General features: G+C 42.0%; 5 protein-coding genes across 5 annotated transcripts; all 5 read left to right on the top strand.

The window, feature by feature from the left end:
• The first annotated feature begins 1,256 nt into the window (after positions 1–1,256).
• Positions 1,257–2,375, top strand: LOC138368903 (pneumococcal serine-rich repeat protein-like). The gene has a single exon (XM_069331621.1). The coding sequence runs from the start codon at positions 1,257–1,259 to the stop codon at positions 2,373–2,375; it is 1,119 nt and encodes a 372-aa protein (XP_069187722.1).
• Positions 2,376–2,673: 298 nt separating this feature from the next.
• On the top strand, positions 2,674–3,504 carry LOC123756955 (antifreeze protein Maxi-like). The gene has a single exon (XM_069331620.1). It carries the CDS (start codon positions 2,674–2,676, stop codon positions 3,502–3,504), a length of 831 nt encoding a protein of 276 aa, XP_069187721.1.
• Positions 3,505–3,830: 326 nt separating this feature from the next.
• On the top strand, positions 3,831–15,091 carry LOC138368901 (ice-structuring glycoprotein-like). Its single transcript, XM_069331619.1, has 6 exons — positions 3,831–4,979; positions 5,305–5,889; positions 6,641–6,730; positions 10,114–10,815; positions 14,653–14,742; positions 15,026–15,091. Exons 1-6 carry the CDS (start codon positions 3,831–3,833, stop codon positions 15,089–15,091), a joined length of 2,682 nt encoding a protein of 893 aa, XP_069187720.1.
• A 3,488-nt stretch (positions 15,092–18,579) lies between these two features.
• Positions 18,580–18,915, top strand: LOC138368900 (ice-structuring protein 4-like). Its single transcript, XM_069331618.1, has one exon. It carries the CDS (start codon positions 18,580–18,582, stop codon positions 18,913–18,915), a length of 336 nt encoding a protein of 111 aa, XP_069187719.1.
• A 563-nt stretch (positions 18,916–19,478) lies between these two features.
• Positions 19,479–26,223, top strand: LOC138368899 (pneumococcal serine-rich repeat protein-like). The gene is made up of 4 exons (XM_069331617.1): positions 19,479–19,845; positions 19,931–21,229; positions 21,428–21,742; positions 25,592–26,223. The coding sequence occupies exons 1-4, from the start codon at positions 19,479–19,481 to the stop codon at positions 26,221–26,223; spliced, it is 2,613 nt and encodes an 870-aa protein (XP_069187718.1).
• The last annotated feature ends 291 nt before the right edge of the window (positions 26,224–26,514 follow it).

Here is a 26,514-nt window from a genome sequence, read left to right as displayed (position 1 = left end):
TTGTGAACTCTCACGAGGTAACGCCGATGTCTTTGACTGGCTGGCCTTTGTTTAAATCACAATGCACTAGTATATTTAATGAATCCACTGGTTAACTGGTTCATCCGGTACTAAGATGACCAAATGTGGGTTCAAAGGATCAAATAATCCGTCATCCGGTTCGAAGATGACCAAATAATGTGGGAACCGACCTGTGAGATTTACATTTATTTAATTTATATGAATATATATAGAATTTATATTTACGTTAATTTATATACTTCGATAGCAATTTGTATAATGATAAGTGGACTGTATTTCTGCAATAATCTCATAATCTCACAAATCGATCCTCTACACATTAGGGGGGTTTATATTAATTAAATTTATATATATGCAGCCAATCAAACTACAGTATTAGACTACATACATTGAAGAGGTTCCTTATCTTATTTGTACAGCAGGTATAACCAGGATGTAGACACCACATTTTCCCTCTTTGAGGTAGCTTCCATCACCCTGGTAACTGATGCACAAAGCATATGCTTCCTCGTCTTGACCTTTTAAAAGGGCGCTAGTTGTAAAGCCAGAATCCTATATATGACAGGTATATCAGAGAAAACACTATACATGGAACAATGAAGACCTGGCTTAATTACCTTTAGTTTGAGGCTACCACGTGCTCTAACCGGGCCACCCTATATAATGACATTAATGGCCATAAATGAAAGATACATGGGTTTCGGAAAGAACACTTAACTTGAATTTGTTGACAGCGTGTTGAAGATGGTACACCTTTGGTTTCCATAACACTACGTCCAAGTAAAATTAACAGGAACCGTATTTGCTCCCGTGAGCCTCTGGTCTAGTATCAACAATGGCTAACACTCCATACTACTGACGCTACTGGCCGACATTGTCCAGATATGATAGGAGCCGAATTTGCTCCACGCGTCTCGGAGGTGACACAACAATGGCTGCCCCTCCTTCCTCACTGACGCCTGGCCTACATTGTCCAGATGTCAATAAGTGATAGAAGGGTCACATTTACTCTACTTTAATATTGATAATTAAGTTAATTTATATCAGATGTTTTTCTGATGGTAAAGTCCAAAGACTAATGTATTTAAGAATAATTCCCACCATAATAGGTGGTGAATATAATAGTATGTGGTGATGATATCCCGTTTTCTTTAGACGGTAATTGCACAAGTTACGTTTTCTATGGTTAACTTGTTTATACAACACAGCTATTATCTGTCTGTAGGATATATTATATGGTGTCGGATTTTCCGACAGCTGCCCTGGCTACTGGTATTGCTTCTGCTGCTGCCCTGGCTTCTGATATTGCTTCTGCTGCTTCCCGGGCTACTGTTATTGCTTCAGCTGATTCCCTAGCTACTGTTATTGCTTCTACTGCTGCCCTTACTACTGTTATTGCTTCTGCTGATGCCCAGCCTACTATTATTGCTTCCGCTGCTACCCTGGATGCTGTTATTGCTTATACTGGTGGCATGGCTACTGTTATTGCTACTGTTGCTGCCTTGACTGCTGTCATTGCTTCCACTGCTGCCCTGGCTACTGTTTTTGCTTCTGCAGCTGCTCTGACTACTGTTATTGCTTTCTCTGCAGCTCTGGCTACTATTATTGCTTCTGCTGCTGTCCTGGCTACTGTTATTGCTTCTGCTTCTGCTGTGGCTACTGTTATTGCTTTTGCTGTTGCCCTGGCTTTTGTTATTGCTTCTGCTGCTGCCCTGGCTACCCTTATTGCTTCCGGTCCTGCCCAGGCTACTGTTATTGCTTCCGTTGCTGCCCTGATTACTGTTATTACTTTTGCTGCTTCCTTGGCTACTGTTATTGCTTCTGCTGCTGCTGCCCTTGCTACTGTTATTGCTTCAGCTTCTGCCCGGGCTACTGTTATTGCTTCTGCTGCTACCATAGCTACTGTTATTGCTTCTGCTGTTGCCCAGACTACTGTTACTGCTTCTGCTGTTGCCCAGACTACTGTTACTGCTTCTGCTGCTGTCCGGGCTACTGTTATTGCTTCCGCTGCTGCCCTGGCTACTGTTATTGCTTCTGCTGCTGCCCTGGGTACTCTTATTGCTTATGGTGCTGCCCTGGCTTCTGTTATTGCTTCAGCTGCTGCCCGGGCTACTGTTATTGCTTCTTCTGCTACCATAGCTACTGTTATTGCTACTGCTGCTGCCCTGGCTACTGTTATTGCTTCTGCTGCTGATCTGGCTACTATTATTTCTTCCGTTGTTGCCCTAGCAACTGTTACTGTTACCACTGCTTCTGCCCTGGCTACTGTTATTGCTTCTGATGCAGCTCTGGCTACTGTTATTGCTTCTGCTGCTGCCCTGGCTACTGTTATGTTACTGCTGATGCTGCCCTAGCTACTGGTATTGCTTCTGCTGCTGCCCTGGCTACTGTTATTGCTTCCACTGCTGCCCTGGCAACTGTTATTGTTACTACTGTTGCTGCCATGGCTACTGTTTTGCTTTTGCTTCTGCCCTGGCTACTGTTATTGCTTCTGCTGCTGCTCTGGCTACTGTTATTGCTTCCTCAGCTGCCCTGGCTTCTGGTATTGCTTCTGTTGCTGCCCTGGCTATTGTTATTGTTTCTGCTGCGGCCCTGGCTACTGTTATTGTTTCCGTTGCTGCCCTGGCTACTGTTATTGCTTCTGCTGCTACCATGGCTACCGTTATTGCCGCTGCTGCTGCCCTGACTAATGTTATTCATTCCGCTGCTGCACTGGCTACTGTTATTGCTTCTGCTGCTGCTCTGGCTACTGTTATTTCTTCTGCTGCTGTCCTGAATGCTGTTATTGCTTCCGCTCATGCCCTGGCTACTGTTACTGCTTCTTTTGCAGCAATGGCTACTTTTATTGCTGCTGCTGCTGCCCTGACTATTGTTACTGCTTCTGCTGCTGACCTGGCTACTGTTATTGCTTCTGCTGATGCCCAAGCTACTGTTATTGCTTTCACTGCAGCCCTGGCAACTGTTATTGTTACTACTGCTGCTGCCCTGCCCATTGTTATTGCGTCTGCTGCTGCCCTAGCTACTTATACTGCTTCTGCTGCTGCCCTTCCTACTGTCATTGCTAGTACTGATGCCCTGGCTACTGTTATTGTTTCCGCTGCTGCCCTGGCAACTGTTATTGTTACTACTGCTGCTTCCCTGGCTACTGTTATTGCTTTCTTTGCTGCTCTGGCTACTATTATTGCTTCTGCTGCTGCCCTGGCTACTGTTACTGCTTCTGCTGCTGCAATGGCTACTGTTATTGCTACTGCTGCTGCCCTGACTATTGTTATTGCTTCTGTTGCTGCCCTGGCTTCTGTTATTGCTTCCGCTGATGCCCGGACTACTAATTTTGATTCCGCTGCTGCCCTGGCTACTGTTATTGCTTCTGCTGCTGCCATGGCTACTGTTATTGCTTCTGCTGGTGCCCTGACTACTGTTATTGCTTCCGCTACTGCCCTGGCTACTGTTTTTGCTTCTGCTGATGCCCTTCATGGCTACTGATATTGCTTCCGCTGCTGCCCTAGCAACTGTTATTATTACTAATGCTGCTGCCCTGGCTAGTATTATTGCTCCTGCTGCTGCCCTGGCTACTGTTAATGTTTCCGCTGCTGCCCTGGTTACAGTTATTGCTTCTGCTGCTGCCCTGGTTACAGTTATTGCTTCTGCTGCTGCCATGGCTTCTGTTATTGCTTCTGCTGCTGCCCTGGCTACTGTTATTGCTTCTGCTGCTGCCCTGGCTACTGTTATTGCTACTGCTGCTGCCCTGACTACTGTTATTGCTTCCGCTGCTGCCCTGCTTACTGTTATTGCTTCTGCTGATGCCCTGCATGGCTACTGTTATTGCTTCCGCTGCTGCCCTAGCAACTGTTATTGTTACTAATGCTGCTGCCCTGGCTAGTATTATTGCTCTTGCTGCTGCCCTGGCTACTGTTATTGTTTACGCTGCTGCTCTGGTTACAGTTATTGCTTCTGCTGCTGCCCTGGCTACTGGTATTGCTTCTGCTGCTGCCCTGGCTTCTGTTATTGCTTCTGCTGCTTCCCGGGCTACTGTTATTGCTTCAGCTGATTCCCTAGCTACTGTTATTGCTTCTGCTGCTGCCCTTACTACTGTTATTGCTTCTGCTGATGCCCGGGCTACTATTATTGCTTCCGCTGCTACCCTGGATGCTGTTATTGCTTATACTGGTGGCATGGCTACTGTTGCTGCCTTGACTACTGTCATTGCTTCCACTGCTGCCCTGGCTACTGTTTTTGGTTCTGCAGCTGCTCTGACTACTGTTATTGCTTTCTCTGCTGCTCTGGCTACTATTATTGCTTCTGCTGCTGTCCAGGCTACTGTTATTGCTTCTGCTGCTGCCCTGGCTACTGTTATTGCTTCTGCTCCTGCCCAGACTACTGTTATTACTTCCGTTGCTGCCCTGATTACTGTTATTGCTTTTGCTGCTTCCTTGGCTACTGTTATTGCTTCTGCTGCTGCTGCCCTTGCTACTGTTATTGCTTCAGCTTCTGCCCGGGCTACTGTTATTGCTTCTGCTGCTACTATAGCTACTGTTATTGCTTCTGCTGTTGCCCAGACTACTGTTGCTGCTTCTGCTGCTGTCCGGGCTACTGTTATTGCTTCCGCTGCTGCCCTGGCTACTGTTATTGCTTCTGCTGCTGCCCTGGGTACTCTTATTGCTTATGGTGCTGCCCTGGCTTCTGTTATTGCTTCAGCTGCTGCCCGGGCTACTGTTATTGCTTCTTCTGCTACCATGGCTACTGTTATTCCTACTGCTGCTGCCCTGGCTACTGTTATTGCTTCTGCTGCTGATCTGGCTACTGTTATTTCTTCCGTTGCTGCCCTAGCAACTGTTACTGTTACTACTGCTTCTGCCCTGGCTACTGTTATTGCTTCTGATGCGGATCTGGCTACTGTTATTGCTTCTGCTGCTGCTCTGGCTACTGTTATGTTACTGCTGCTGCTGCCCTGGCTACTGGTATTGCTTCTGCTGCTGCCCTGGCAACTGTTATTGTTACTACTGTTGCTGCCCTGGCTACTGTTTTGCTTTTGCTTCTGCCTTGGCTACTGTTATTGCCTCTGCTGCTGCTCTGGCTACTGTTATTGCTTCCTCTGCTGCCCTGGCTACTGGTATTGCTTCTGTTGCTGCCCTGGCTACTGTTATTGCTTCTGCTGCTGCGGTGGCTACTAGTATTGCTTCTGCTGCTGCCCGGGCTACTGTTATTGCTTCCGCTGTTTTCATGGCCACTGTTATTTCTTCTGCTGCTGCCCTGGCTACTGTTATTGCTTCCGCTCCTGTCCAGACTACTGTTATTACTTCCGTTGCTGCCCTGATTACTGTTATTGCTTTTGCTGCTTCCTTGGCTACTGTTATTGCTTCTGCTGCTGCTGCCCTTGCTACTGTTATTGCTTCAGCTTCTGCCCGGGCTGCTGTTATTGCTTCTGCTGCTACCATAGCTACTGTTATTGCTTCTGCTGTTGCCCAGACTACTGTTACTGCTTCTGGTGCTGTCCGGGCTACTGTTATTGCTTCCGCTGCTGCCCTGGCTACTGTTATTGCTTCTGCTGCTGCCCTGGGTACTCTTATTGCTTATGGTGCTGCCCTGGCTTCTGTTATTGCTTCAGCTGCTGCCCGGGCTACTGTTATTGCTTCTTCTGCTACCATGGCTACTGTTATTCCTACTGCTGCTGCCCTGGCTACTGTTATTGCTTCTGCTGCTGATCTGGCTACTGGTATTTCTTCCGTTGCTGCCCTAGCAACTGTTACTGTTACTACTGCTTCTGCCCTGGCTACTGTTATTGCTTCTGATGCGGCTCTGGCTACTGTTATTGCTTCTGCTGCTGCTCTGGCTACTGTTATGTTACTGCTGCTGCTGCCCTGGCTACTGGTATTGCTTCTGCTGCTGCCCTGGCAACTGTTATTGTTACTACTGTTGCTGCCCTGGCTACTGTTTTGCTTTTGCTTCTGCCCTGGCTACTGTTATTGCTTCTGCTGCTGCTCTGGCTACTGTTATTGCTTCCTCTGCTGCCCTGGCTACTGGTATTGCTTCTGTTGCTGCCCTGGCTACTGTTATTGCTTCTGCTGCTGCGGTGGCTACTAGTATTGCTTCTGCTGCTGCCCGGGCTACTGTTATTGCTTCCGCTGTTTTCATGGCCACTGTTATTTCTTCTGCTGCTGCCCTGGCTACTGTTTATTCTTCTGCTGCTGCCCTGGCTACTTTTATTGCTTCTGCTGCTTCCCTGGCTACTGTTATTGCTTCTGCTGTGCCAGTTCTCTCCCTCTGGAAGATGTGGGAAATTTTTACCCACTATATCTAATTATCATCTAAGAAATGTATAATTTCTGTATCATATCAAATCATATCTAAAATCATATCAGATTCATTATACAGTTTGATCCTAGAAGATAATGCCACTTGGATCCCGTACTCATAGGGCCCTATAGATGCCTACGTGACTTTGTGCATGATCTCTTATGGATCCAGAAACTTCTAGAAGGATTTTATAATTAAAAAATTATTGGAACATTGATTCAATATCCGGTAGGGATAAAAATCGGATCCTTAATAAGAATCAGTGGTACTATCGAGTACTACTTATAAGCTTTATATCCTATATCAAATTATATTATAATTACAGCTTATCTCAATCATAAGTCTAGACTATAAAAATAATCAATCAATATTCATAGAAGACTTCCGTGCTCGGGGAGCATGGGAAGGGATCTGGGTGAGAAGCGTCCACGAGAGCCGAGCAGGACCACGCGTTTGTTGACAACGGTGAACACGTGTGACGGATCCTTAGCGAACATTACCAGCTCAAGGACACCTTATCTAATATCTTTATCACCAGTCAACACTCTCTAGAACTGGGGGAGTACCTGGACAATATCTACAAGGAAAATCCTAGAACATTTATATAAAATAGGAGTGTATAGTGGAGCTCATAGTGACACGGTTTCCACCACCTTCATTCCTAATCATCAGCAACTATCATTCTTCTGCAACTGCAGGGTCAATCACGTAGCAACGCTACCAGTACATCATACAGCAACGCTGTGACAAAATATCGTGCCTAAACTCAACAAGAGAGAGTTAATCAGTCTGGCTCCTTGTCAGACAGGCACCCCGACTGGCAGAGAAGTATATTGAAGGTTATTTTGGTATATGATTGGTCAATTGTATGCTTGTGTGACTTTAATATCCTATAAATCTGTCTGTTGGTTAAAAAGCGAGGCTAAGCCTCACATTTCAGTAAGTTTATTAATATTGTTGAAAAGCAGCAGGTCCTTGTCCAGGCACATAACCTCATGAGTGTCCAGTTGTCAGAAAAAGATTCAGTCGCAATGCGTAAATAAAGTCTTATGAGTGCCCATTGTGCGGAAAAGGATTCAGTCAAGCTGACCACATAATCATATAAATTGAATATGTCTGCATATATATTTGAATATATAAATAAAGTTAACAATTGCTTGCTTAGTTAATTTATAAGTTATCATGCAAGTTCATTTAATTGAATAATATCTAGTACTTAGTTAAGTGCTTAGACTACATTTAAAGTCATTTATTATACCTTTGCAATTTAATTTGTTTATAGTATAAGAACCTAATTACTGTTAGTTATGGTGCTAGGTTAGACTATGTATGTTTAAATCCCTGATTTAAACAGAGCCAGTGTTCAGTCATATAACTGAATTTATCAAATCTTATCCTTGTATAATATACAAGCTGATGTGAGATCCCTGTCTACAGGTGGGCTGGAACTTCTATCAACTAATTCATCCACCCCACCTGTCCCTTACAGCCCACAATCTATCATTAGGAAAAGAGGAGCCAGGATTTACGACCCTAGCCTGAGATTCTAGGAATTAATTTGCAGACAGTAATTTTTTAATTTAGTTCAGTCCAAGTCTCTAGTAGGCTCCTCTTATATCAATCCCAGCAGGTTTTTCCCACATTAATGGTCCTTCGAACCTAGATATTAATGGTCCTTCGAACCTAGATAATAATGGTCCTGTGTACCTAGATATTTATGGTCATTCGTTTACCAAATATCATTCCAGCAAATACATAAGAAACTTCTTGAGTTTGCATTGGAAATTTTTTTACATATTCTAGCCTATTCTAGCTATCAGCCAATATTTATCATAGCTATATATCTTAAGTAAACATATTGTTTGCAGTGGCTTAAGCTACCATATCCATTAACTAGTAAGCATTCATAGCATACTAATACTGTTCAGTGTTAAGAAACCACAGTACTTAAGTATATCAGTGTCAAAGACACAACTGCATCTTAATCATAAACACAATTATTTACCTCACTTATGGTAACATTACATACATATTTAAGTGTTTTATCTAGCATTATCTCTAATCAACTGCTTTTCAGAGCTGGTCATTACATAATATTCCTTAAAAAAGGGTTTTTATCACTGTAAGAGCATTTCATTACAATCTAACTATAATCAACTATATCAAACCCTATTACAGGTAAAACCAGTAGGCATTCTACTGTATTTTATCAAACAATTATTATGGTAACAGATCTTGTTATAACTTTGCAAAAATAGTACCATTTACTATTTTTTAAAAATTATTACAGGATTTACCAACTTGGTGCATTCGGGTCACAAATCAAATTATTACAGTACTTTTGATAATTGAACACCTGCTACAACCAGATTCCAGGGAGGAAATGAAGGACGATCTTTGGAATCATTACCTAAGTAGACAGGAAAGCTCATTTATCAAAATACATTAACATCATACATATTTATCAGAAAAAAGTAAATATCTCGGAATCTCCGAAACTCGGAAAAGGTCAAAATGGCTGACAGTATTCCACCAGCAGCTGAAACAGGAAATAGAAGGACACTTATTGGTCTACAAAATCACCTAACTCAACTGATTGACAAATGTCAAAAGTTGGCTAGACAACCATCTCCTGATTTAATAATTTTGAATACCAGAGTAAAAGCAGCTGTTGAAAAGTATGGACAAATCAAACGCCATGCAGAGATTTATCTAACAGAAATGGCTACTGCAGATTTAACCCAAAGGGAACTTCAGGAAATCATTGCTGAAATGACAATGTATGAAGATAAAATCCAAGATCAACTTGATCCTTTAATCAAACAAATATCTCAAGCAGGAACCCAATCCAATGTGAGCTCATCCACTCAACAGAGCAATGCAACTATCACACATATAGCAGCAGAGCTCCCAAAGGTACATTTACCATATTTTGAGGGCAAGGATGAAGACGATTGGGATACCTTCTGGAGAGCCTTTGATTCTATAATAAACTCCAACGCTTCTCTCAAAAAAGTGACGAAGTTTCAATATTTACAAGGCCAGTTACGAGGAGAGGCAAGGCAGGTCATTGCTAATTTGTCATTAACAGATGATGATTACGACCATGCCTTACAGTTGTTACAAGATAACTACAGTGATAAGGAGACAGCTATTGCTCGTCTCACATACAAATTATTGGATTTACCCTCTCCCAATAAAAGTTATGAGTCACTACAATCATTTCGATTGTCTATAGAATCAATCATCAAAGCCCTTAGTACAAAAGTACCTGTAGGAAATGCAGAGTGGCTTACAAAGTTAATCATTCAAAGGAAACTTCCTAATGAGGTCATAGACAGCCTATGCACCCATTATAACACCAACATATTATCACAGAGCCAAATCTTTGATGGACTTCGAGCTTACGTACAAAGATTACGAAGCCGAGGAAAACTTGAATCACAAGAAAAAATCACTAAAAGTGAATCCATGGACAAAAACAAAAATGTCCAAACTGGCAGTCAAAAATCAAGGCAACAAAACTCCTCTTCTGCAAAGTGGAAACAGAGTGATGTTGGCTCTTATGCTATATCCCCCACAGTTAACAGAACTGTAGGAAATAAAACTCCCAAGACAGATAAGACAAAAGGAGCTGCAAGTGCCCTAAAATGTTTATTCTGTCAAGAAGCACATACCATTTATCAATGCACAGTTTATGAAGGTCGTGCCAGTCGAATCAATCGACTGAAATCTCTGAACAGGTGCATCCGTTGTTTACGGAAGCATGATACAAGTGAATGTAATACTCAATTGCAGAACTGCCAATATTGTCATAAAAGTGTACATCACACAGCACTCTGTGGTGATATCAACACTCAATCCAGATCACAGACATCCAATAATCAACCTGCATCTCAGGCAAAACCCAAAGATGATAATAACACAACAGCCATACAATACTGTACAGTAATGAGTAATGTCAATGCCTTAGATACAGAAATTGTTACAACAGCTATATTGCCTACTGCACAGCTAGAACTATGCAATCAAGGAATTTGTATTCAAACAAGAGGCTTTTTTTATCAAGGTTCTCAGAAAACCTTTATCAGTAAAAAGATGGCAGAAGATTTACAACTTAAATCTTCAAAGCAAATATCTACATCCATATCAGGGTTTTTTACCAGTTCAGGTCGTAGAACTTTTCCAGTAGTACAACTCATTGTCTGTCTAGGTACATCCCAAAGGACAGTCGAAGCCATAGTAGTTGATAAAATTCCTACTGAAATGGAAGTGACTGGTCTGGCAGCAACAATTAAATTCCTAAAAGAAAAAGGAATCCAATTAGCAGATCCTCTACTCGATTCCGACTACATAGGGAATATCGGAATCCTGATTGGAGCTGACTACTATCATCGATTCATTCTGGGATCAGAGGAATGTATGGGTATGAATATTCTCAAATCGGCAGGAGGCATATTGATGACAGGACCTATACTAGATCTTGAACCTTCAACTCCTGTAAAATCACATCATATAGAAACTGTAATCGTGGCATGGCTAGGCAAAGAACAGTCACCACTTAATATCCCCCACATGATTGATGATGGATTGGAATCTGTACATCAATTGTGGGAACTTGATGCCATAGGAATAATTCCTGAACAACCAAGTCCTGATGATGTCTGTGCATACAATCAGTACTTAGAAACTGTACAGTACCATGATGGACAATACTGGGTAAGGCTACCATGGAAAATCAACCATAAAACCTTACCTACCAATTATCACATGGCTTATAGCCAATTTAAATCTCAATTAGCAAAGCTAAGAAAAAGGCCTGAGCATTTAAAACTCTATCATGAGATTATAGCTCAACAATTAAAGAATAAATTCATCGAAGTCGTGAAACATGACAATAAGCAAACAGGCCATTTTTTACCACACATGGCTGTAATGAGAGATTAAAAAACGACTCCTTTACGGATAGTTTTTAATTGTAGCTCTAAATCTGGACCCCAAGGAACCAGTCTAAATGATTGTTTGCAAACAGGTCTAAGTCTAACTCAGAAATTGTATGACATACTGTTGAAGTTTAGACTTAACAAATATGCGTATTCAGCAGATATAAGTAAGGCCTTTCTAAGAGTTGGCTTGCAGGAAGAAGATAGAGACTTCACTAAGTTTCTATGGGTAGAGAACCCAGAAGATATCAATAGTCCTATAGTGACCTACAGATTCTCATCAGTTCTTTTTGGCGCGACAAGTAGTCCATTTCTATTGCAAGCAACTCTAGATACTCATCTGAAGAAATCATCAAGTCCCTATAAGGCTGAAATCAGTCAGAATCTATATGTAGGTAATTTTCAAGGGACAGTTAACAGTACTACTGAACTGTTACAATTATATCAAGAGGCCAACAAGGAACTACAAGGTGCCAACATGCCACTACAGTCTTGGGCCTCTAATAATACAACATTGAATAATCAAATAGCAAGAGATTACCCTGAATATCATGTACCAGAATCACAAAAGGTGTTAGGCATGGAGTGGGATTTAATCTCGGACACAGTTCAAATCAGAGCTGTACCAGTAAATTATTGCATTGCTACAAAAAGGGATTTGCTTTCACAAGTTAGTAAAGTATTCGACCCACTTGGTCTACTAAATCCTTTAACTATCAAGTGGCGTTTATTGGTGCAAGAAGCTTGGAAGACTAAAGTTGGTTGGGATGATCCACTACCACTCCAGTTACAAAAAGCTCAAGAACAAACTTTAGTCGAAAAGATAATCTTTCCAAGACACATAGTCGAGGAAAATGATGAAGTATCACTACATGTATTCGCAGACTCGTCAGCCAAAGCCTTTGGAGCTTGTGCTTACTTAGTGACTTCTAATCAATCACATCTTATCACCTCTAAGGCCAGAGTTGCTCCATTAAAAAAAAGGACTTTGCCTCAGATGGAACTAACTGCATTGCTAACTGGCACCCGCTTAGCAGTGCATATCAAACAAGTCTTGTCTACCATGAACATCAAAGATGTCATTATATGGTCTGACAATGAAGCTGTATTACAATGGGTACGAAACGACAACTGTCCAACTCCATATGTAAAAAATCGCGTCTCGGAAATTAAAGAAATTTCCGCAGGCTTTCAATTGTTGCATGTACCAACAAAAGATAATCCAGCTGATCTTTTATCAAGAGGTATGACATTTAAACAATTTGCAAAGGCAGATATTTGGTTTCATGGGCCTCGATGGTTCGTGAATGGTAGTTGGCCTGAACAAAAGCCACACGTCATCTCGACACAAACCATAACTACCACCAGGCAGCAAGCTCAAATATCAGTCTTGGATTGTACTCGTTACTCCTCGCTCATCAAATTAATCAATGTAACACAGAACGTGTTTCATTATCTCAGGAAAAAAGGTATTAAATACACTTTTCCTGATGCACTTATCTATTGGGTAAGACAAGCCCAGAAAGAAACTTATGGGAATAACTATGAAAATCTTCCGCATAAGTTAAAACACAATCTCGGTCTGTGGATAGACCAAGAAAATCACAACATTCTGCGTTGTGGAGGGAGAATTAAACACGCAGATATCAATCTAGATACTGTGCATCCATGGCTTTTACCAAAAAATCATTGGATCACCAGGTTGATTGTGTTACATACACATCAACAAATCATCAAACATGTAGGAGTGTTAGACACACTCACACAAATCAGACAGCAGTACTGGATTCCTCAGGGAAGACAGTCAGTCAAATCAATCTTGAAAAATTGCATGATATGCCGAAGGTACGATGCAAGAACTTGCTCTTATCCAGGGCCACCACCCCTACCAAAGGAACGAGTGGTCCATCTACATCCTTTCGAAACGACAGGAGTAGATTATACAGGAGCAATATATCTAACAGGGACTCCAGATAAGCAACCTATCAAGGCATACATCTGTCTGTTCACCTGTGCTACCACCAGGGCAGTACATTTAGAGGTAACACCCGATATGACTGCTCAATCATTTATACAAGCTTTCCGCAGATTCGCAGCACGCCGTTCATGCCCTAAGCTGATGATTTCAGACAACGGAGCAAACTTGGTAGCTGGAGAAGCATGTCTACGGGAAATTTGTTCCCATCCTGCAGTTACTTCCACACTGGAACAGCGTCATTGCAGATGGAAATTTATCCCTCCGAGAGCCCCATGGCACGGAGGATTTTATGAACGGTTAATAGGAACTGTCAAAAGATCCTTGAGAAAATCTCTACACCGTCAGAAAATCAATCTTCAAGAACTCCAGACAGTAATCACGGAAATAGAATCAAGGGTGAATAACCGGCCGTTGACTTACTTGTCTGATGATCCTACTCAACATGAGCCATTAAGTCCTGCACACCTAATGTATGGAAGACTTCTGACTCCAGTACCATCTCTAGTGGATGATGAGATCAGAGATCCCTCATATGTGGGTCAGAGCGAGTTGGTTCAGGGGTATAAGCATCTGTCCAGCATAATCCAAAAATGGAATGATGTTTGGACAAAAGAATATCTTACATCTCTACGAGAACATCACTATGGGGCCAATGTCCCACATAATATATCTAATCTCCAACCTGGCGATATTGTCTTGGTAGACAGTGATGGCCCTAGGGCTGACTGGCCATTAGGTAAAGTTGTCTCAGTCCATCCAGATAGCCAGGGGATTTTGAGAATAGTCAAAATCCTGTCTAAAGGAACAACTTCCCTAAAGACATTGGACAAACTCATCCACATGGAATCAGTGAGCCAGCTGCAGTTAGATCCTGAGAGACCTCAAGACACTCTAACTCCACATGACCCACAGACTCCTAACAGACACAATCGTCCACAACAGACAGCCGCACTAAAGTGCAAGCAAAATTTGCACTTGTATTATCAATCCGATGGAGAGTAAATAAATACAGCTGGTTACTACTGTCCTTAGTATTGGACTCTGTGCCAGTTCTCTCCCTCTGGAAGATGTGGGAAATTTTTACCCACCATATCTAATTATCATCTAAGAAATGTATAATTTCTGTATCATATCAAATCATATCTAAAATCATATCAGAATCATTATAGATTCATTATACAGTTTGATCCTAGAAGATAATGCCACTTGGATCCCGTACGCATAGGGCCCTATTGATGCCTACGTGACTTTGTGCATGATCTCTTATGGATCCAGAAACTTCTAGAAGGATTTTATAATTAAAAAATTATTGGAACATTGATTCAATATCCAGTAGGGATAAAAATCGGATCCTTAATAAGAATCAGTGGTACTTATAAGCTTTATATCCTATATCAAATTATATTATAATTACAGCTTATCTCAATCATAAGTCTAGACTGTAAAAATAATCAATCAATATTCATAGAAGACTTCCGTGCTCGGGGAGCATGGGAAGGGATCTGGGTGAGAAGCGTCCACGAGAGCCGAGCAGGACCACGCGTTTGTTGACAACGGTGAACACATGTGACGGATCCTTAGCGAACATTACCAGCTCAAGGACACCTTATCTAATATCTTTATCACCAGTGAACACTCTCTAGAATTGGGGGAGTACCTGGACAATATCTACAAGGAAAATCCTAGAACATTTATATAAAATAGGAGTGTATAGTGGAGCTCATAGTGACACGGTTTCCACCACCTTCATTCCTAATCATCAGCAACTATCATTCTTCTGCAACTGCAGGGTCAATCACGTAGCAACGCTACCAGTTCATCATACAGCAATGCTGTGACAAAATATCGTGCCTAAACTCAACAAGAGAGAGTTAATCAGTCTGGCTCCTTGTCAGACAGGCACCCCGACTGGCAGAGAAGTATATTGAAGGTTATTTTGGTATATGATTGGTCAATTGTATGCTTGTGTGACTTTAATATCCTATAAATCTGTCTGTTGGTTAAAAAGCGAGGCTAAGCCTCACATTTCAGTAAGTTTATTAATATTGTTGAAGAGCAGCAGGTCCTTGTCCAGGCACTAAACCTCATGAGTGTCCAGTTGTCAGAAAAAGATTCAGTCGCAATGCGTAAATAAAGTCTCGTGAGTGCCCATTGTGCGGAAAAGGATTCAGTCAAGCTGACTACATAATCATATAAATTGAATATGTCTGCATATATATTTGAATATATAAATAAAGTTAACAATTGCTTGCTTAGTTAATTTATAAATTATCATACAAGTTTATTTAATTGAATAATATCTAGTACTTAGTTAAGTGCTTAGACTACATTTAAAGTCATTTATTATACCTTTGCAATTTAATTTGTTTATAGTATAAGAACCTAATGGCTGTTAGTTATGGTGCTAGGTTAGACTATGTATGTTTAAATCCCTGATTTAAACAGAGCCAGTGTTCAGTCATATACAGTAACTGAATTTATCAAATCTTATCCTTGTATAATATACACTGTCCTATGCTTACAAAACAAGTCACAACCAAAAGGCTTAACAATCCCTGGCTTACAAATGGAATACTTAAATCTATTAATAAAAAACATGACCTTGAGAAAAAGTATAGGTTAGGAATTGTCTCCAAAGAATTCTCAAAGAATTACTCATTATTGCTATCTAAGATAATTAGACAAGCCAAAACTAAATACTACGAAGATAAATTTACCCAAATAAAGAGCAACATTAAACAAACATGGAGAACAATTTCACAAATATTGGGATCAAAGAAGTCTTTAAATAACAAACCGACTCTCCTGTCTAATAACGATGGTCAGCTTTCAGCCTCTGATTCTGCTATTGAGTTCAATAGGTTCTTCTCTTCCATTGGTTCATCCCTTGCTAATGATATTACATCTTCCAGTACTGACATTAAGGACTATCTTACAGGGAACTATCCCCAGTCTCTGTACCTAAAGCCTATTAATTCCATTGACGTCAATGAGATAATCCTTTCCCTTAAAACCAAGTCTGGTGCCCTTGAGGAGATACCAACTTTAATCTACAAAAAAGCCTCCAGATCTTTAGCCCCTGCTATTGCTTTGCTCTTCAACAAGTCACTTGAACTCCAAACCTTTCCAGATATTCTAAAAAAAGCGAGAGTAACGCCTGTCCACAAATGTGGTGATCTCACAGATGTTAACAACTACAGACCTATATCAATCCTGCCAAACTTGTCAAAAATTGTTGAAAAACTAATCTATAAGCAGCTTTACTCATATCTAGCCAAACTCAATATACTTAGCCCTTGCCAATATGGCTACAGGCCCAAAAAAAGCACTAACGATGCACTTATTAGTATGCTTAACTCGATTAATACAGCTCTTGATAAAAATGAGTTCCCTGTTGGGTTATTTGTGGACCTGCGTAAAGCTTTCGATACTGTCAACCACCAAAACCTTCTTCTTAAATTACATCATTATGGTGTCAGAGGACACTCCCTACAATACCTCAAATCCTACCTTACTGACAGGCTCCAATGTGTTTCTGTGAATAATACAATTTCTCCCACCCTACCCATCAACATTGGTGTTCCCCAGGGCAGCATACTTGGCCCTCTCCTCTTTCTCATCTACATTAATGACCTTCCAAATGCCTCCCAACACCTCAAACCAATCCTATTTGCTGACGACACAACCTTCATTTACTCCAGTCCTGATCCCCTTGCTCTAAATGCCACAGTAAATACTGAGCTAAATAAAGTCCATCTGTGGCTAACTGCCAACAAACTCACCCTTAACATTGACAAAACTTTCTATATTCTGTTTGGCAATAAATCCTCTAATCAAATAAATCTCAAAATAAACAATACCCAAATTTGTAACAAATTAGATGGCAAATTCCTTGGCATTCTCAATGACCACAAGCTGAATTTCCAGGGACACATTCTAAACATATCAAAAAAAGTTTCAAAAACTGTGGGCATTCTTTCTAAGATCAGATATTATGTACCACGCCCTGCCCTGGTGACTCTCTATTACTCCCTTATCTATCCATATCTCAACTATGGTATTTGTGCTTGGGGCTCTACTACCCAAAATCACTTACGTCCTCTAATTACTCAACACAAAGCTGCTATTAGGACAATATCCAATTCTGGCCCCAGACATCACTCGGTACCCCTACTCAAATCCCTGAATATGTTAGACATTAAGTCACTGCACAATCTCTCATGTGTATTATACATATATAAAACGCTAAACTGTAATGCCAATCCTGATCTCAAAAGCTTCATAGAAGGTTGTAACAGAACCCATGAGCACCACACCAGAAATAAATACAGTTTTGATATTCCTAGAGTACGACTTAATCAAACCAGAAATGCTCTACAAATCAAGGGGCCCAGAATGTGGAATGACCTTCCCAACCATGTTAAAGACAGTACCTCTCTCAACCAGTTTAAGTTAAAAACGAAGCTATACCTAATAAATTCCCTGTAACCTACCTTACCCCTCTATTGTCAACCCATGTATGTTTTTTGTTTTTTTTTGTTTTTCAAATCAACGCTGTTTTAATGTAATTTTCTGTAATAATTTGTAATTGTATTTGTGCTGTTTTTTCAACAATGTTCCCCCCTCTTTTACCCCTATTTTTATTTGTACTCAACGCATATTTTTCTTTTTACCCATTAGTTTTAAGCTTTAGTCAGTAGTGTTTTCTCCTGCCCGAAACGCTTTGCGTAATAGTGGCTTTAGGCATTGTATGTACTAGCTCTATCTATAAAGCCAACAAACTTTGTAAAATCTCTTTATGTATGTACCTTTGCCTAAATAAAAATTATTATTATTATTATTATTATTATTATTATTATTATTATTATTATTATTATTATACAAGCTGATGTGAGATCCCTGTCTACAGGTGGACTGGAACTTCTATCAACTAATTCATCCACCCCACCTGTCCCTTACAGCCCACAATCTATCATTAGGAAAAGAGGAGCCAGGATTTACGACCCTAGCTAGAGATTCTAGGAATTAATTTGCAGACAGTAATTTTTTAATTTAGTTCAGACCAAGTCTCTAGTAGTCTCCTCTTATATCAATCCCAGCAGATTTTTCCCACAGCTACTGCTGTTGCCCAGGCTACTGTTAATTCTTCTGCTGCTGCCCTGGCTACTTTTATTGCTTCTGCTGGTTCCTTGGCTACTGGTATTCCTTCCGCTGCTGCCCTGGCTACTGTTATTGCTTCTGCTGCTGCCATGGCTACTGTTATTGCTTCTGCTGCTGCCCTGACTACTGTTATTGCTTCCGCTACTGCCCTGGCTACTGTTTTTGCTTCTGCTGATGCCCTGCATGGCTACTGATATTGCTTCCGCTGCTGCCCTAGCAACTGTTATTGTTACTAATGCTGCTGCCCTGGCTAGTATTATTGCTCCTGCTGCTGCCCTGGCTACTGTTATTGTTTCCGCTGCTGCCCTGGTTACAGTTATTGCTTCTGCTGCTGCCCTGGTTACAGTTATTGCTTCTGCTGCTGCCCTGGCTTCTGTTATTGCTTCTCCTGCTGCCCTGGCTACTGTTATTGCTTCTGCTGCTGCCCTGGCTACTGTTAATTCTTCTGCTGCTGCCCTGGCTACTTTTATTGCTTCTGCTGTTCCCTGGCTACTGGTATTGCTTCCGCTGCTGCTCTGACTACTATTATTGCTTCTGCTGCTCTCCTGGCTACTGTTATTGCTTCTGCTTTTGCTGTGGCTACTGTTATTGCTTTTGCTGTTGCCCTGGCTTCTGTTATTGCTTTTGCTGCTGCCCTGGCTACTGTTATTGCTTCCGTTCCTGCCCTTGAGGTTATCTTGAGATAATTTCGGGGCTTTAGTGTCCCCGCGGCCCGGTCCTCGACCAGGCCTCCACCCCCAGGAAGCAGCCCGTGACAGCTGACTAGCACCCAGGTACCTATTTACTGCTAGGTAACAGGGGCATAGGGTGAAAGAAACTCTGCCCATAGTTTCTCGCCTGCGCCCGGGATCGAACCCGGGACCACAGGATCACAAGTCCAGTGTGCTGTCCGTTCAGCCGACTGGCTCCCTATTATTGCTTCCATTGCTGCCCTGACTACTGTTATTGCTTTTGCTTCAGCCCTGGCTACTATTATTGCTTCTGCTTCTGCCCTGGCTACTGTTATTGCTTCTTCTGATGCCCGGGCTACTGGTATTGCTTACGCTGCAGCCCTGGCTACTGTTATTGCTTCTGCTGCTGCAATGGCGACTGTTATTCCTACTGCTGCTGCCCTGACTACTGTTATTGCTTCCGCTGCTGCCATGGCTACTGTTATTGCTTCTGCTGCTGCCCTAGCTACTGTTATTGTTTTCTCTGCGGCTCTTGCTACTGTTATTGCTTATGCTGCTGCCCCGGCTACTGTTATTGCTTCTGCTTCTGCTCTGGCTTCTGTTATTGCTTCTGCTGCTAATCTGGCTACTATTATTGCTACTGCTGCTGCCCTGGCTACTGTTACTGCTCCTCCTGCCGCTGCCCGGGCTACTGCTATTGCTGCTTCCCTGGCTACTGTTATTCCTTCTTCTGTTGTCCAAGCTACTGTTGTTGCTTCTGCTGCTGCCCTGGCTACTGGTATTGCTTCTGCTTCTTGCTGGGCTACTGGTATTGCTTTCCGCTGCTGCCCTAGCTACTGTTATTGCTTCTGCTGCTGCCCTAGCTTCTGTTACTGCTTTCTCCGCTGCTCTGGCTACTATTATTTCTTCTGCTGCTGCCTTGGATACTGTTACTGCTTCTGCTTCTGCCCGGGCTACTGTTATTACTTTCGCTGCTTCCCTGGCTACTGTTATTCCTTCTTCTGCTGCCCTTGCTACTGTTATTGCTACTGCTGCTGCCCTGGCTACTGTTATTGCTTCTGCTTCTGCCTGGGCTACTGTTATTATTTCCGCTGGTGCCCTGGTTACAGTTGTTGCTTCTGCTGCTGCCCTGGCTACTGTTATTGCTTCTGCTGCTGCCTTGGCTTCTGGTATTGCTTCTGCTGCTGCCCTGGCTACTGTTCTTGCTTCCACTGCAGCCCTGGCAACTGTTATTGTTACTACTGCTGCTGCCCTGGCTACTTGTATTGCTTCTGCTTCTGCCCTGGCTACTGTTATTGCTTCCACTGCTGCCCTGGCAACTGTTATTGTTACTACTGTTGCTGACCTGGCAACTGGTATTGTTTCCGCTGCAGCCCTGGCTACTGTTATTGCTTCTGCTGCTGCCCTGGCTACTGTTATTGCTTCTGCTGCTGCCCTGGCTACTGTTATTGCTTCTGCTGCTGCCCTGGCTACTGGAATTGCTTCTGCTGCTGCCCGGGCTACTGTTATTGCTTCCGCTGCTTCCCTGGCCACTGTTATTGCTTCTGCTGCTGCTCTGGCTACTGTTATTGTTTCCACTGCTGCCCTGGCTACTGTTATTGCTTCTCCTGCTGCCCTGGCTACTGTTATTGCTTCTGCTGCTGCCCTGGTTACTGTTATTGCTTCTGCTGCTTCCCGGGCTACTGGTATTGCTTCTGCTGCGGCCCTGGCTACTGTTATTGCTTCCTCTGCTTCCCTGGCTACTATCATTGCTTCTGCTGCTGCCCTGGCTACTGTTATTGCTTCTGCTGCTGCCCTGGCTACTGTTATTGCTTCTGTTGATGCACGGGCTACTGGTATTGCTTCCGCTGCTGCCCGGGCTAGTGTTATTGCTTCTGCTGCTGCAATGGCTACTGTTATTGCTACTGCTGCTTCCCTGATTACTGTTATTGCTTCTGCAGCTGCCCTGGCTACTGTTATTGCTCTTTCTGCGGCTCTAGCTACTATTATTGCTTCTGCTTCTGCCCTGGCTACTGCTATTGCTTCTGGTTCTGCTCTGGCTACTGTTATTGCTTCTGCTTATGCCCTGGCTTCTGTATTGCTTCTGCTGCTGCAATGGTTTCTGTATTGCTTCTACTGCTGCAATGACTACTGTTATTGCTTCTGCTTCAACCATGGCTACTGTTATTGCTATTGCTTCTGCCCTGACCACTGTTATTGCTTCTGCTGCGGCTCTGGCTACTGGTATTGCTTCTGCTGCTGCCCTGGCTACTGTTGTTGCTAGTGCTGATGCCCTAGCTACTATTATTGCTTTCGCTGCTACCCTGGCAACTGTTATTGTTACTACTGATGCTGCCCTAGCTACTGTTTTGCTTCTGCAGCTGCCTTGGCTACTGTTATTGCTTCTGCTCCTGCTCTGGCTACCGTTATTTCTTCTGCTGCTGCCCTGGCTACTGTTCTTGCTTCTGCTGCTGCCCTGTCTACTGGTATTGCTTCTGCTTCTGCTCTGGCTACTGTTATTGCTTCTGCTGTTACCCTGGCTTCTGTTATTGCTTCTGCTGCTGCCTTGGCTACTGTTATTCCTTCCGCTGCTGCCCTGGCTACTGTTATTGCTTCTTTTGCTGCCCTGGCTTATGTTATTGCTTCTGCTCTTGCCCTGGCTACTGTTATTGCTTCTGCTGCTGCCCTGGCTACTGGTATTGCTTCTGCTGCTGCTCAGGCTGCTGTTATTGCTTCTGCTGCTTTCCTGGCTACTATTATTGCTTCTGCTGCTGCCCTGGCTACTGTTATTGCTTCTGCTTCTGCTCTGGCTACTGTTATTGCTTCTTCTGTTGCCCTGGCTTCTGTTATTGCTTCTGCTGCTGCCTTGGCTACTGTTATTCCTTCCGCTGCTGCCCTAGCTACTGTTTTGCTTCTGCTGCTGCCTTGGCTACTGTTATTGCTTCTGCTCCTGCTCTGGCTACCGTTATTTCTTCTGCTGCTGCCCTGGCTACTGTTATTGTTTCCGTTGCTGCCCTGGCTAATGTTATTGCTTCTGCTCTTGCCCTGGCTACTGTTAAAGAGCCAGATTTTCGAAAAGCTGATTTTAATAGCCTAAGAAATTTTTTGGGTCAAATTGATTGGAAAGTCTTGGGTATGGGGTGTGGGCCGGTCTTGGAGCGAGACATGAACCCAGCGATAGGTGACGTAAATGGGGATTTCGATGTGGATTCAATATATAACTTATTTAGGAATATTCTAAACAAAGCTCAGGAACGTAGTATACCATTAAAATTGAATAGATCGAATACTAATGACCCAAAGTGGATAACAAAGAATTTGAAGAACCTTATAGGTAAAAAGAGAGCTTGGTACAAAAGGATTAAAAATGGGGAGGTCACTTTAGAACAGGAATTCGTACAACTGGTTAGAAAGGTTAAAAAAGAGATAAGGAAAGCAAAAAAAAACTATGAAGTTCGCATAGCAAGGCAAGCAAAGACAAATCCTAAAGGTTTTTTTCAGTTATATCCTACTAAGACTAGGGAAAGGATAGGTCCATTAAAAACTGAGACAGGTCAAATAACAGATAGTGATGAAGAGATGAGTAGTATTTTTAATAAATATTTTGTATCTGTATTTACTAAAGAGGAACTTAACAATATGCCTTCAGCCGAACAAGGCTATGTGGGTGGGGATGAGGACAGGTTGACGAGTTTAGCAGTTACCAGGGAGGATGTTCTTAAACAAATAGTAAAACTCAAACCAAACAAATCCCCAGGGCCGGATGAAGTGTTTGCCAGGGTGCTTAGAGAATGCAAAGAGGAGCTTTGTGACCCACTGTCAACCATATTTAATAAATCAATAGAGTCAGGCAGAGTGCCAGAGTTTTGGAAAGTTGCTAATGTGATACCAGTTTTTAAGAAAGGAGATAGATCACGTGCGTCTAACTATCGACCAATTAGCCTAACGTCTATTGTGGGAAAGTTACTCGAATCTATAATAGCAAATAAAATTCGTCTTCATCTTGAAAAACATAAATTAATAATTGAGTCGCAACATGGTTTTATAAATGGCCGTTCATGTTTAACAAATTTGTTATCTTTTTATTCTAGCATAGTTGAGGCAGTTGATAGTGGTAAGGATTGCGATGTTGTGTACCTTGACTTTAGCAAAGCTTTTGATACAGTGCCACATGAAAGACTGATTAAAAAGATAGAATCTCATGGTATTGGGGGTGCTATATTAAGCTGGAATAGGGCATGGATATACCAAAGGAAACAGAGAGTTAGTATAAATGGAATCAAGTCAGAGTGGGAAAATGTTGTAAGTGGAGTGCCTCAAGGCTCTGTCCTGGGATCTCTGTTGTTTATAATATATATAAATGATTTAGATTCAGGTTTGAGTAGCAACATTTGCAAATTTGCCGATGATACGAAAATCGGTAGGGAAATTAATTCGGAGGAGGACTCACTATCACTTCAAGTTGATACAGATAGGGTTTTGAAATGGTCAAAGGATTGGCAGATGCAGTTTAATGCTGATAAATGTAAAGTTCTGAGGTTAGGTAATGATGATAGAGTTACAAGATACGAGCTAGATGGTGTTGAGATTGCGAAGTCGTTTTGCGAAAGGGATCTGGGAGTTATGATTAGTAAGAATTTAAAACAAAAAAAAAGACCTACTACATCCTATTTGGAAGCAAATCTACAAATGCAATTCAGCTTCAGATTGACAATGTAAACATTAGCAATAAAAATGATGGAAAGTTTCTTGGCATATTCCTAGACAAGAGACTCAACTTCAGTACCCACATACAACACATAACTAAGAAAGTCTCTAAAACAGTTGGTATACTCTCCAAAATCAGATATTATGTTCCTAACTCTGCTCTCATCTCTCTATATTATGCACTAATCTATCCCTATCTCAACTATGGTATCTGTGCATGGGGTTCAACCACTGCAAACCACCTCAAGTCCATCATCACCCAGCAAAAATCTGCTATCAGAATAATATCAAATTCTGCTTTCAGACAACACACAGCCCCCTTGTTTAACTCCCTAAACATGCTAAACATAATCTCACTCCACAAATTCTCTTGTGTCAACTACATTTACAAAACCCTGTTCTTAAATGCAAATCCTTGTCTGAAACTCTTCCTGGACAGATGTAATAGGACCCACTATCACCACACCAGAAATAAATATCTCTTCGATATCCCCAGAGTTAAACTTAATTTGTGTAAACACTCTATGCAAATAAAGGGACCCAGTTTATGGAACTCACTCCCTACTGAATTGAAAAGCTGTCCAACTTTTACATCATTCAAAATCAATACTAAAAAGTACCTAATTTCATCTTCATAGTTTTTCTCTTTTTGCCTTAAAATTGCACTGTATCTATTGCTACCCAATCTCCCAACCTTTTTGTTCCCATTTGAACATCTTTACTATTGAGATCATTGCTGTTTTCTTATATGTGCTGCCATTCTATTGTATGGTGTTTATAAATCTTGTTTATCTGTATCTTTTGCTACCCAGTCTCCCAATCTTTATGTACCCATTCTGAACATCTTTACCATTGTGATCATTGCTGTCTTATATGTGCTGTCAATCTGCTGTATGGTGTCTATTAACCTTGTTTAAATTACTAATCAAGCTGTCAATGTAATCAATCAGAGCTTAATATAACAATGTGCTTTAATATACTTACTTATCTCTCTCATCTCATTTTTCTCTTGTAATGTATCTTTCATTTATCAATTCTGATTGAAATTACCTACTTAAAATTATCTGCTAGATTAAGGACCTGCCCGAAACGCTGCGTGTACTAGTGGCTTTACAAGAATGTAATTACTGTACTATCCAATGTATTCTCACAAACCCAATGTACCTTCTTGTATATATATAAATAAAATAAAATAAAAAATAAAAGGATCAATGCATAAATGTTCGTAAAAAGGCAAATCGGACACTTGGATTTATTAATCGCAGCGTTAGTAACAAAACACCTGGTGTCGTTCTCAAGCTATATCTTGCTCTAGTTAGGCCCCATTTAGATTATGCAGTTCAGTTTTGGTCGCCATATTATAGAATGGATATAAATTCACTTGAACGTGTCCAGCGAAGGATGACTAAGTTAATTCCCCAAATTAGAAATCTTTCATATGAAGAAAGATTAACAAAGCTTAAGTTGCATTCACTGGAAAGGCGAAGAGTTAGGGGTGACATGATAGAGGTTTACAAGTGGGTGAATGGACATAACAAAGGGGATATTAATAGGGTATTAAAAGTATCAACACAAGACAGAATACGAAACAATGGGTATAAATTGGATAAGTTTAGATTTAGGAAAGACTTGGGTAAATACTGGTTCAGTAACAGGGTTGTTGATTTGTGGAACCAATTACCGCGTAACGTGCTGGAGGTGGGGTCCCTCGATTGTTTCAAGCGTGGGTTGGACAATTATATGAGTGGGATTGGGTGGTTATAAATAGCAGCTGCCTCGTATGGGCCAATAGGCCTTCTGCAGTTGCCTTTGTTCTTATGTTATGTTCTTATGTTCAGCTGCTGCCCTGGCTAATGTTATTGCTTCTGCTGCTGTCCAGGCTACTGTTATTGCTAGTGCCGATGCCCTGGCTACTGTTATTGCTTCCGCTGCTGCTCTGGCAACTGTTAAGGTTACTACTGCTGCTTTCCTGGCTACTGTTATTGCTTTCTTTGCTGCTCTGGCAACTATTATTACTTCTGCTGCTGCCCTGGCTACTGTTATTGCTTCTGCTGCTACTCTGGCTACCATTATTGCTTCTGCTGCTTCCCTAAGAACTGTTATTGTTTCCGCTGCTGCCCTGGCTACTGGTATTGCTTCTGCATCTGCCGTGGCTACTGTTATTGCTTCTGCTGCTGCCCTGGCTACTGTTATTGCTTCTGCAGCTGCCCTGGCTACTGTTATTGCTTCTGCTGCTGCCCTGGTTACTGGTATTGCTTCTGCTGCTTCCCTGGCTACTGGTATTGCTTCTGCTGCTGCCCTGGCTACTGGTATTGCTTCTGCTGCTGCCCTGGCTACTGGTATTGCTTCTGCTGCTGACCTGGCTACTGTTATTGCTTCCGCTACTGCCCTGGCAAATGTTATTGCTTCCGCTGTTGCCCTGTCTACTGTTTTTGCTTCTGCTGCTGCTTTGTGCACTGTTAATGCTTAACCTGCGGCTCTGGCTACTATTATTGCTTCTGCTGGTGCCCTGGCTTCTGTTATTGCTTCGGCTGCTGCTTTGGCCAATGTTATAGTTTCTGCCGCTGCCCTGGCTACTGTTATTGCTGCTGCTGCAACCCGGGCAACTTTTATTGCTTCTGTTGCTGCCTGGCTACTGTTATTGCTTCTGCTGCTGCTATGGCTACTGTTATAGCTACTGCTTCTGCCATGGATACCGTTATTGCTTCTGCTGCTGCCCTGGTCACTGTTATTGCTTCTGCTGCTTCCCTGGCTACTGTTA

Source organism: Procambarus clarkii, chromosome 26, assembly GCF_040958095.1.
Source record: "Procambarus clarkii isolate CNS0578487 chromosome 26, FALCON_Pclarkii_2.0, whole genome shotgun sequence".
NCBI classification, from domain to species: Eukaryota; Metazoa; Arthropoda; class Malacostraca; order Decapoda; family Cambaridae; genus Procambarus; species Procambarus clarkii.
Note: the sequence above shows the minus strand (reverse complement) of the source record. Positions and strands in the feature narration are given on the sequence as shown.